At 34.7% G+C, this 12,967-nt stretch overlaps 1 protein-coding gene across 1 annotated transcript in view; it reads left to right on the top strand.

Moving 5' to 3' along the window:
* The window catches only part of NRP1 (neuropilin 1), a 159,753-nt gene that overhangs the window by 69,204 nt on the left and 77,582 nt on the right, over positions 1–12,967 (top strand). Inside the window, 1 exon segment of the mRNA XM_039347060.1 lies at positions 2,310–2,537. Within this exon segment, the coding sequence (XP_039202994.1) occupies positions 2,310–2,537 (228 nt within the window).

The following is a 12,967-nucleotide window of genomic DNA, read 5'->3' as shown; positions in this document are numbered from 1 at the left end:
ATAATTTTACCCTGCCTGGCTATAAAAGGACGTGGGGGCAAAAAACAAACTAAAAAAAGCAGGGGCATACCATAAATATATTGTTGTCAAAGTATCAATGTGGATCTACGAAGATAGCTGTAATTAGATACGATCCAGATTTGTTTTCCTTTACTAAGCTTACAAAAATAGAGCAAAATATATTAAAAACAAATACTGGATGCATCTCTGACACTAAGCAAAAATGAAACAAATATGAACTAATTCTTTTCTCTTATTTGATAACTTTGAATTGATGTGACAGTAGCAAAGTAGGTAGGAGGCAGTATGCTCCGAATTATTTTACACCATTGCATGTTGTGACTTTATTTATAAACATATGCAACAGATTAGATGTCTTTTGAGTCACTACTTTTATCCAGTGGTGGGATTCAGCCGGTTCACACCACTTCAGCAGAACCAGTAGTTATTTTTTTTTTCCCCAGGCCAGTACGGACTTCGGGAAGTGGTATCCACACAGAGAACTGGTTGTTCACATATTTGAATCCCACCACTGCTTTTATCTATGAATAGATAAATATAGCCAGTTAATTAGATTAGCTTTCATTAAACTTTTAATTGTTGGGAGGGAGGGAGGGAAGAAGGAAGGAAGGAAGGAAGGAAGGAAGGAAGGAAGGAAGGAAGGAAGGAAGGAAGGAAGGAAGGAAGGAAGGAAGGAAGGAAGGAAGGAAAGAAGGAAATTTTCTTGCATTCCAGAGAGGGAGAGGGGGAAGAGAGCTATAAAAAAGCATTTCCAACTTGGTAGAATCAAGATATATTAGACTGCAATATCCATCATCCCAGTCTGTATTGTTATGAGACATATCAGATTTATCTTATTTTGAAACTACCTTGGTGTATGAATGGAAATCTGATAGCAAGAAATAGATTTTCTGAAGATTACAGCTGAGAAAGGAAAGATTAATTTTCTAATATATTTGTGAAATTCAGTGTGTGATCCTAGTTTTGGAACAATTTGTTCCAAGTAATATAGTTGATCCCAGGCTTGCAAACCTTTAGAAAGGCAATCAAGACCTGGCTTTTCTCCTAGGCCTTTGAGTTAGGTTGAGTGGAGTTCCAATTGAATAGTTGCAATGTATTTTGGTCCAGTTATCATTTTATGTTTTAGTTGACTTTAATGAATTATAATTTTTATCCTTATATTGTGTTCGTTGTGGAAGGATTTTTCCCCCTCTTGTATGCTGCAAGGTCATGCTGTTGAATTGTATGGCTATATAAATGAGATTGAGTGAATGAGTGAGTAAATGAATGAAGTGAATGAGTGAGTGAGTGAATGAGTGAATGAATGAATGAATTTGCAACATAGCAGGGAATTATCCTGATAGCCATCATATTTGGAAACAGATTCTCATTCTTTCCCATATGGAGACGTTTTTTTCAGACCTCCTTGTTGCCAGTTATAGGAATGGCATCTTCCTGTATACATGTCTGTATCACTGTTGATATGTGAGAATCAATGCTTAGGACAGATGTTTATCTTTTCTGATGTAATTGCATCAGAAGAAGTTACTTTTGCAAAGAAATTAGAAGTCACATGGACAGTGGACATTGCTCATCCATATGGACACTTGTAGGCCTACAATAGAATTAGGCTTTTGTGTAATTGCCTTGCACAATACCGAAATTAGTTAGATTTGATCAACATTGCTAGTAATCAAACAATTTATCATACCTTCACTAACAGCATCACTTTACTGGTGCACCTGTGTCAACACAGCTCAGAATGAATCAGTCACCCTTGATACAAGTACGAATTACCTTTCACATCTAGTTTGTCAAAAAGGCATAGGTCACATCTGGCAGACTTACTGAGCCACTGCTCTAGGAATATGAAACCATTGTTCCATCGACCAAACACCACACTCCCTCTTCTTGCAAAACATTCTGTTTTACCAATAAAGGGCTGTCAACCTGAAGATTTAAAGATTTAAGCTTAAAGGGGCTATAATTATTTCCCTTGAGCTGACAATATTTCTGCAGCTTACGCTTTCATTGTTCCCATATGACATTATCATAATTTTTCCCTCTATTTCAGAACTGGCACAAGTTTATTTTTTCAGTTTGCTCTGGTAGAAATAGAAAAGTGGGCTTCATGTAATATATGGGAATTGCCTTTTAGTACAATTATCAGTACAATATTAGGACCAAATTAGCTGTGTGACTAATACAGGATTAACATGGGGCAATTCTCCAAAAAGAGAATTGGCATAATTTGTTTTCTTGTATAAATTCTTACAGAAGGGAAATGTGTTGTCTCTTTTGTGGTGCAGGACCAGAATGCTCCAGAAATTTCACATCTATGACTGGAATGATCAAATCACCAGGATTCCCTGAAAAATATCCCAACAGTCTTGAATGTACTTACATTATCTTTGCACCAAAGATGTCAGAGATTATCCTGGAATTTGAAAGCTTTGAACTGGAACCAGATACAAATCCACCCGGAGGTGCATTCTGCCGTTACGATCGTTTGGAAGTCTGGGAAGGTTTCCCAGAAGGTAAGATTCCCACCCCCAATAGCTGCCATGATTTTACTGATGCCATGGTTTCTTGTGGGTTTAATCATCAATATAATTAAAATTAGGAGATAAGAGAGTATTTTAAAATTAACCTTGAAATCTGTCCAGATTTCAAAGCATTAGGATTTTATCAGGGACAAAGAAGTCAGACAGAAATATATTGAGTTTCCTGTGGTGTCCATCAAATGAAATGAAATTCTGTTTATAGTTTAATGTCATTAAGTTGACATTCAGCACCCTATGTTGAATATGGTCATGATAAAAGTTTGTAAGGATGCTCACAAAATAATGATATAAAGATACATGGTTAATTCAATTATATATTAGAGAGTGGTACAGCATTTGATCCTGCTAACATAGAATTGTGCTGTAATAGTGATCTTACATCAAATTCTTGCTGATGTGGGCTAAAGAGATAAATGTTATATGTTGTTAGCACTAATGGAGAGACGATATATGGTATTATTCTACTGCTCTTGGTAAGTTTAGATTCTGTGAAGTGTTCCATAGGGAGCTAGTTTTACTCTCAGAAACTGAAGCTGTTGCAAATTGTGGCAGACATTACAGTTTTTTCAAACAATTATATTAGCTACCAACTGGCTATTGAACCAAGATCAAGGTTTTGGTTTTGGCATAAAAGGACCCTAGGAATTTGGGATAGGTCTTTGCAGTCCATCACTGAAACTGATAGGGAGTTTTTCCTCCATGTGCCAATTGTAGCAACTTATGAGTATGTTTGGTCCTGTGGTATCCCTGAAATTTCTGAAATAGTCCTTTCTTGAAGCTTGTGAGGCACTTAGTACTAAATATTTTAAATTTCTTTTGTATTTCTTGTATAAAACCTGGACAAAAGGTTTTGTTTCTGTTTTTGTCTACATATCCCTCCCTCTTTATTGCTGTATATGATTTTCATATTATTTGTATTATAGCTGTTATATTTGTAAGCTGTTTATAGAGATGTTTTTATATAGGAAACAGTGTAAAATATATGCAGTAATATTATATACAATATTATAATCATCCATTATGTCTGAGATGGCTCAGGGGAATTCTATACATTCTTGGTCATTTAAGTACACACACATATACCCAATGTAAAATCCATTCCTCCTGCTGTCCCAGGCCTGGGTTTCCAGAATATTCTGTATGATTCCAGGCACTTTCCTTGTTCACCCTTCATACCTGCCACATCACAAACTATTAATTGCAAGTTGTTGCCAGCATATTGTTCACACTACCCATTCTTTCTCTTTTTCCTTACCACTGTGGATTGGGATTATTTTTAGGAAGCTATTACCACTAGCTGAATGAGTTTAAAATATGATTTAGAATGTAAGCGGTAGGGATCCACTTTCCATCCAATGAGGTAAAAGAGAGGAGAAAATTGGGTCCTTAACCATCATCTATTAAAAACCAAGTGGGGGAGAATACAGGTAAAATCCATAAAACTTTATTAAATTGAGAAATTCATTGTGAATAGCTATTCTGATGGTTGTCTTAGAGGACTTTAAGAGAACTGGAGAAATTCATGGCAGATCAGTGGATATTAGCATTGATGGTTACAATATGTGATTGTCTCCTGAATCATAGGCAACAACATATTCTAAGCAGCATTCCAGGGAAATAAGTCAAAAAGAGTTATTATTTTCTGGTCGATGCTTCTGAGGTACTTGAATGCATCTGATTGACAACTGTCTGGTCAGGCCAAAAGTTTGATTAGATGGGTTTTTAGCCTGATCTGGCAGAACTCTGTTCCTATAGCCCACTTTTTAACGTGGGCTATAGTTTTCTCTTGGTCTCATTGAAATAAAGAATTTGTTTGCATACATACTAAGCAGATTAAGAGCAATAACCCTTGTAAATAGTCTTCGCAAGATTTCTAGAATAAATAATGCCTTAGGATTTCTTCCAAAGATCAAGACTCCTCTTTTTCTATCCCAAATTTAGCTCAGATTAAGAGGCTAGTCTTTTTCTTTTGCTCTTGGGTGAAAAAAAAAAGGGATGGATAATATCCACCTATCCTCAGCTACCCATTTCTCTTTTGGAGCTATTGAAAGACAATTTCAGTTATTAATTGGCATTCTTCAGTTCTGACAACAGAACACAAAATCAAAACTATAAATCAAGATTTTCAGAAAAAAAGGCAGCCCTGCGATATTATTGTCACCAACTCCCTTCATTACTAACTGTCTTGGTAGTATCATTTCAATTTGTAGAGTCACCTTTCTGAATTTTCTCTCTTTGTAATAACTTGCATGCTTGAAATAAATCTATGTATGATGTACTGGTAGCCTTTTTTAGCAACTGCATTCTGGACCAGCAATTCAGTTATTAAGTGGAATAGTCATTAATCCAAATGTGCTTATACTTTTATACAGGACAACATATGTTAACTGACAGTGATGATGACAAAGTGTGAAAAGCATAAATGTACATTTTGTAAAGTTACTTTTTCATCACTGTCATAATTGCAAATATCACTGCCTGAGCAATCACTTGCAGAATAGTTTTATATCTGTAAGAGACATATAAATTATTTAAATAGGAATATGTTTTAAAATAATACACATACATTCTTATCTACGTACAATTTAAATTAATGCACAGGTAGTCCTCGACTTACGACCATTCATTCAGCAGCCATTCAAAAGTTATAATGGCATTGCAAAAAATGACTTACAGCCAGTCCTCACATTTATAAATAACCATCCCCAAAGTCACATTGCCATATTTGGGCAGTTGACAACCACCATGTATTTACAATGATGGTAGCGTCCTGGGATCACATAGTTGCAGAGAACAGAGAAGAGCAACAAAAATGATTAGGAGATTGGAGGCTAAAACATACAAGGAATAGTTGCTGGAATTGGATATGTCTAGTTTAACGAAGTGAAAGACAAGGGGGGACATGATAGCAGTGTTCCAATATCTCAGGGGCTGCCACAAAGAAGAGGGAGTCAAGCTATTCTCCAAAGCGCCTGAAGGCAGGACAAGAAGCAATGGATGGAAACTAATCAAAGAGAGAAGCAACCTAGAACGAAGAAGAAACTTCCTGAAAGTTAGAACAATTAACCAGTGGAACAACCTGCCTTCAGAAGCGGTGAATGCTCCAACACTGGAAGTTTTTAAGAAGAGACTGGACAGCCATTTGTCCAAAATGGTGTAGGGTTTCCTGCCTGAGCAGGGGGTTGGACTCGATGACCTCCAAGGTCCCTTCCAATAAGGGAAGGGCTATCTGATTTTAAACTTGTCAACATGGACAGCATGGTACAACAAAGCTAAAATTAGATTTTACAAATCATTATGTTATATGTGCCACTCTGAGAATATGGAATAAATTCAAATCTAGTTTGAAAAACTAAAAAATCTTTGTGACTCTCATTTCTGGAAGCATTCTATAAACAAGAAATGATAAGCAAGCATAAATGGTTAATATTGTGATAAGCTAGAATTTTTTTATACATCAAACCAAATTAAGATCTATTAAAAGAATATACTTGTCAATGGTTTCCTTATACAGAACTATCAGAAAGATTTAAAGTAGATAAATACTTTAAAGTTTTGAACGAACTAACACTGAATTTGAAACAAAACTGTGTACAAATTACGGACATATATTGCTAAAATGTATAACTTTTGTTGAAATTTGAGACAAAAGAAGATTAAATTAAATTATGTATGATAAAATGGGCTACAAATTTGGTTACAGTACACAAATTGAATAATAAGAAAATATGTGATTGAAAGGGTTAAAATTTACCTTAAGCTCTAATCTTAAAGAGATTTTTTTATAATTTTTTATAAATGATATACTGTTGATATTTGGCACCAGAAAGATTGTCCAGAATGTATAAAGGTACTTCAAATTTATGTGGAAATGTGAACAACAGGATGGGACATTTTATCATATTTCATGAAATGTAATAAAGCCAAACAGTTTTGCTTACAAATATACTCACTAATTCAAAACATTTTAAGGTGAAACCAGAGGCTTTTCTTTTGGAAGTAATGAACAGACAGGAAAAAAAAATCATGAGACTTTGTTTTTATTATATGACCATTGCAGCAAAATTATTATATAAAGTGGAAAAATTCAGCATTATCCACAATGCAGGAATGATAGGTAAGGATAACACCATTTGCAGACATGACTAAACTTCATTGATTAGTGAAAAGACATCTACATTTATTACTAACAGAAAAAGCTATACTTCTTGCATTAAATAAAAAAAAATGAAATGATAAGTTCTGATTTTGATGATTAAGAAAAAAATAGATAATAGAAATAAGAGAACTTTTTTGAAATTATTGAGTAAGATAATTTTATAATCATGCTTATGCTTGTATTTGCTACTAAGAAAATTGGAAGCTATATTTCATTTCATCTTTTGTTACATTTTTTCTTTTGTCTTTGTCTTTCTTCTTTTCCTTTGTTAATTTTTGTCGTTATCTTCTTTTTTCAAACTTTTAATAAAACATTTATATAGTATTTAAGTTGTCCATTGCAACAGCTTTATAACATATATAACTATGCCTTAAATATAATAATTAGCTTCTCTCTGTTGAAAAAAGGTTTATGGTGTGAATACTTGCAGTAATCTTTACTGCAATTGATGGGTGGAAAAAAAGACTAGTTAGAAAAATTATTTGAAATATTTCCAAGAGATTAGTGTCAAGGTTATTTCCCCTAAGGTAGCAATTTTCTGGTTCAAGAGAATGATAGAGCTGAAACTATTATGCTCAAGTATTATAGTTTTCCTAATCTATCTTTGAATTAAAAAAGGTCCTTTATTTAAGCTATAAACATTTTAAAAATATACTTCTGTAGCTATATCCATTATATCATTCAAGGATAATAATAGTTTTGAAATCTGCATTATTTAGCATGCTTAACATATAAATATCACTTTTTAATATGAATTATTATTTAATATTCCACATTAATTTTCCCATTAACTGATGATAATAAATCTACTGGACATAAATAGTATATTAACAGCTAGATTGTGCCTAGTTCAGAAATAATTTGAAGAAAGTGATTCAGACCTTTCACAAGCTTGAGTACAATACCAGTTTGCTATTCATTAAAACAGCCTATTATTTTTCAGTTGTCCATGAGATGATTAAAAAGACACTGCTGCTTTAAGAGTTACATTAACTTTAATTAGCTGTATCTTTTTTTTCAGGCAGAGCTACTTTAATGATTAACAGAGCTACTTTAATGATTAACTTGACTCTGCTCAAGTTCCAAAGCAATTCTTTTGAATTCTTTTTCTAGCATTCACAGCCCTATTAACAATAAATATTACATTGCACAATGTTTTGCTATCATACATTATGGTCTCTTTGCCAAAGTATTTTATCAAAGAGAGTGTATTCTCTTTTATGGCTGAAGAAGATTAATGTTGAATTTCAGAATGTTCAAAGAAAAACTCAGGAGAAGCTCATCCTGGAAAATCGAACATTTATATGTTTTTCTGTTTTTTGTGGTGTGAGTTTTTATAGGATAGGCTTCCATCTGTCAATGATAGGCTTTGCTATTTCATAACAGATTTCCTTGGTTTTATTATTGAACAGCATGTCTAAAACAATTCATTAATAACATTTCTTGCAAATAGCTCAAGTCAATGCTACAAAGTAATACGTAACCTCGAAAATGACATTTCTGAGGTCAACATCCATCTACATCTTCTTTGTTAGTATATAATCTGCTTTTAACATGCCATTGCCAATAAATTCATTTTATAAAACATTTTCTGGACATCGGCCATCCTACTATTTAATCAGAAATCTTAGAGATACAAGTTCTATAGGTAAAAGAACAGAAGGATAGTATTCCATAAAAGTGACTTGTTTTTTTTCATTCCAGAGAAGGAAACAACATAATGGATGAGCGAGAGATAAATTGAACAACCTACGCCTATTAGATTTGTCACATTTCCATTTATTTAAATAGAACACATAACAGCAGCTTCATCTTATTCCGGCAATTGGATTATGCCTATGTGAAATCTCCAAAGTGTCATTCAATTGCTTAGCTTTTAGAACATCAGACATGTGATTTATAAGTTTGTGCAGCATTTTGGAGTCTCTCTCTAAAAAGTGCTTCAGAGCTCATAGGAGTGCAGTTATATAGGTATTCCTTGATTTACAACTGGTCACTTAGCAACCATTTGAAGTTATGACCAACCCCCCAAAAGAGGATTTACAACCCGGATTCAAAGTTCTGGTGGTGAGGCCAAACCAGCAGTCACGTGATCAAATTTCACTGCTTGACAACATGGACACATTTATGGTCACTTGCAGCATCTCACAGTCAGGAGACTATGTTTTACTATGGTTTTACTATCATTCTTCCTGCTTTGGGCAAAACCGTGCCTGTAATGAACCATTGATTCATATAACAATAATGGCATTTGCTTAACAACTGCCTTGTTTGCTTAACAACTGCCACAACACAGGTTGAAAAATCAGGTCAGTCATGTGACTGACCAGTTTTACAATTGTTATGACATACAACCACAACGAGCAAACTCCATGTCTTTTGTTTATTTCCTGCTCCTTAATGGCAGACACCTAGTATTTAAAGTTGACTATTTTCCTGCAGTGAAATCATTTTTCCTATGGTTTTAATTTCTTATATCAAAAGACAAAGTAATGTAAAAAGGGCATTTTTCACTTTTCTAGTCTCTAAAGTAAAATTTAGAATTTCCCAATTAGACAACTCCAGCTTTAGAATTGATGCTTTAAAAATGAGACCAAGTTCTGTGTGTCTTAAAGCATAGTACTTTTTAGCAGTAATTTAAATAGGTCCCAGCTAATCTATAATTTCAGTTTAAACAGTTAAGAGTAAATGTGCTCGGCTGAAATCTATTTGACCTTTGGCTCACAAATTACAAGGCAAAGAAGGATTAATAGCAGCTTTCAGAAAAGACTGACACATACTAGCTAAGCAAGTAGTGATATAATCTCATAAATTATTGGTCAAGACATTGTCCCTGCAGTGAATCATCTGAGTTTAGTCATCTTTTACACTGCATTAAGTAATTTATTGTCACTTGCAAAGGTTTGGGAGCCTGAAATTGAAAATAAAAAGAGAGATGTTTTCAAGCATGCTCTGTATTTATGTAGAAAGATTAAAAAAACCTGTTTTCATCCTGCTCAAGTCAAATCAATATTGCATTATCTCAGTACAATAGACTTACATGTTGCGTGATAAAATCTCTTACCTCTTAATGTGATATTCTACAAGATTTTCATTGGCTGAATGTACATAGTTATACAGGCAACAAACTGAACTGTGAAAACTGACAAACATATTCAAATGAATTAAAATTCAATTTTCCTAGTATGTATTATAATTAAATTATAAAGGCATGATTTACTTTGAATTAGCTTCAGTAAGTTTGGTTTTACTACTTAAAGAAAACTTTCTTGCAGAAAAATCAGATCTATAGCCTAGAAACTATAAAAGAAGACAGTGGCAAATCACTCATACTGCCAATAAAACATGGATGTGTCCATCAAGTAATCAGAATAAATACTGCAGTACAATTTAGCGGGACTCCTTTTTCCCCCTAATTAAACTCAGTGACTACAGCGATCAAAAGATTTAGTGAAAAAGTGCTAAATGCAGATATTGGTTCATTGAACAGAAGGCAGAAATACAATGAGAGGAGAAAGCTGGATACTAACTAGTCCCACATACGTTAAAGCACAAAAAATCCTATATATTGTTTATATGCACATAAATGCACATGAATGACTAAAAATTCTCTGTTAAAATAGCCCAGGGTTAGCAAATTATTCAGAGCCATGGGGCACCGTGGTTAGAATGCAGTATTGCAGGCTAATTCAACTCACTCAGTTCTGATGGGCTCAAGATTAACTCAGCCTTAAAAGAATATTTATAAAACCTGTTGGAACATAAGCTATATGAAGAGCAGGTTAAAGAAACAATGGTGACATGGGCAATAGATCTAGGATATAATATAAATATGGATCAATGGCAGCAAGTATGGGAGCGAAATAACAAAATCACAGTGGCGACATCATATAAAGAAAACCTGTATAAGATGGTTTACAGATGGCATCTCCCTCCGGCCAGATTAGCCAAAATATATAATGGATATTCATCTATGTGTTGGAAATGTAAAAAAGAAAAGGGCACCATTTTTCATGTATGGTGGACATGTAGAGAAGCACAGGTGAACTGGCGTATGATCTGGGATTGGGCAATAGAAATGACTAGGCAAAACATTCAATACAAACTGGAGACATTACTATTAGAAATACTAGAGAAAAATGTAAACAAAGAGGACACATATTTAATTATCCATGTGGTCATAGCAGCAAGGATACTATTTGCTCAAAAGTGGAAAGCAATGGAAGTACCAAATGGGGAAGCACTAATAAAGAAAATTATGTATTGCACAGAACTAGATAGGATAATTAAAAGATTAAAAAATCAGGAAGAAACAGAATTTTATCGAATATGGAATAAATTTTATAGATGGAGGGAAAAAATGGAGGTCACAGTAAAGAGATAAACTGAGATAGAGACTAGAAATGTATAGTTTAATATAGGTATATTATATGTAATTAATGTACAATATTACCATGTTCAATGTTTTTAATCCTTTTTTTTCTTTGTACTTAATAAAAAATTTTAAAAAAAAAGATTAACTCAGCCTTCCATCTTTCTGAGGTTGGTAAAACGAAGACTCAGATTTTGTGGAGGCGATATGCTGAGTCTGTAGAGAGAACTGTAAAGCACTATGAAGTGTTATATAAGTCTAAGTGCTAAGTGCTATTTAGCTGGCAAAAATAAAACAAATGCCACATATCAGCCAAATTTTTCCTCTTCAACCAAGTCTCTTTCTCTGCTTTTTCTTAAGATTGTATAATATTTTGCATTTTCGCCAATTCTTTTTTTATTCATAGCTATTACACAGCAAGCCCTTTTTATGTAGTGATTATAGGCTTGTGAGTTCTGATACTGCCTACGCACAAAGCTAGCTGGTTTACTTTGGGCCAGTCATTCCCACTCTGCCATAGGAAAAAGATAATGGCAAATCATTTCTAAAACCGTTATCAAGAAAATTGCAAAGATTTGTCCATGTAGTGTTCAGGAGTCAAAGGCATAAAACTAGCATCCCTGATTCCAGTTTAATAATAAATGGTCAGTATTATATTCACTCATTGCAAGTAGTATGCTGACTGTGATTTGGAATTGCCACTTTGAGTTGAGTAAAACAGTAAAAACAGTTGAAAACAGTAAAAAAAGATGGCTTATGGTTGTTGTTGTTGTTGTTAATTGCGAAGTCGTGTCCGACCCATCGCGACCCCATGGACAACGTTCCTCCAGGTCTTCCTGTCCTCTACCATCTTCTGGAGTCCATTTAAATTCACACCTACTGCTTCAGTGACTCCATCCAGCCATCTCATTCTCTGTCGTCCCCTTCTTCTATTGCCCTCAATCTTTCCCAGCATTAAGCCCTTTTCCAGTGAGTCATTCCTTCTCATTAGGTGGCCAAAGTATTTGAGTTTCAACTTCAGGATCTGGCTTTCTAAAGAGAAGTCAGGGCTGATCTCTTCTAGGACTGACCGGTTTGAATGCCTTGCAGTCCAAGGGACTTACAGGAGTCTTCTCCAGCACCATAATTCAAAGGCCTCAATTCTTTTGCGCTCAGCCTTTCTTATGGTCCAACTTTCACAGCCATACATTGCAACTGGGAAAACCATGGCCTGGACTATACGCACTTTTGTTGGCAGGGTGATGTCTCTGCTTTTTAGTATGCTGTCTAGATTTGCCATAGCTTTCCTCCCCAGGAGCAAGCGTCTTTTAATTTCTTGGCTGCAGTCCCCATCTGAGGTGATCTTGGAGCCCAGAAAAATAAAATCTGTCACTACCTCCATTTCTTCCCCATCTATTTGCCAGGAATTGAGAGGGCCGGATGCCATGATTTTGGTTTTCTTAATGTTGAGTTTCAAGCCAACTTTTGCACTCTCCTTCTTCACCCGCATCAAGAGGCTCTTTAGTTCCTCTTCACTTTCTGCCATTAGAGTGGTATCATCTGCATATCTGAGGTTGTTGATATTTCTCCCGGCAATCTTAATTCCAACTTTTGATTCATCTAGCTCTGCCTTTCTCATGATGTGCTCTGCATATAAGTTAAATAGGCAGGGCGACAGTATACAGCCTTGCCGGACTCCTTTTCCAATTTTGAACCAATCAGTGGTTCCGTGTCCAGTTCTCACTGTTGCTTCTTGACCCGCATATAGGTTTCTCAAGAGACAAATGAGATGGTCTGGTACTCCCATCTCTTTAAGAACTTGCCACAATTTGTTGTGATCCACACAATCAAAGGCTTTTGCATAGTCAATGAAGCAGAAGTAGATGTTTTTCT

Source organism: Crotalus tigris, unplaced genomic scaffold (genome assembly GCF_016545835.1).
Source record: "Crotalus tigris isolate CLP2741 ecotype Arizona unplaced genomic scaffold, ASM1654583v1 scf7180000018049.691279, whole genome shotgun sequence".
Classification (NCBI taxonomy): Eukaryota; Metazoa; Chordata; class Lepidosauria; order Squamata; family Viperidae; genus Crotalus; species Crotalus tigris.
The sequence above is the reverse complement of the archived record's forward strand: the minus strand, read 5'-3'. Positions and strand labels throughout refer to the sequence as shown.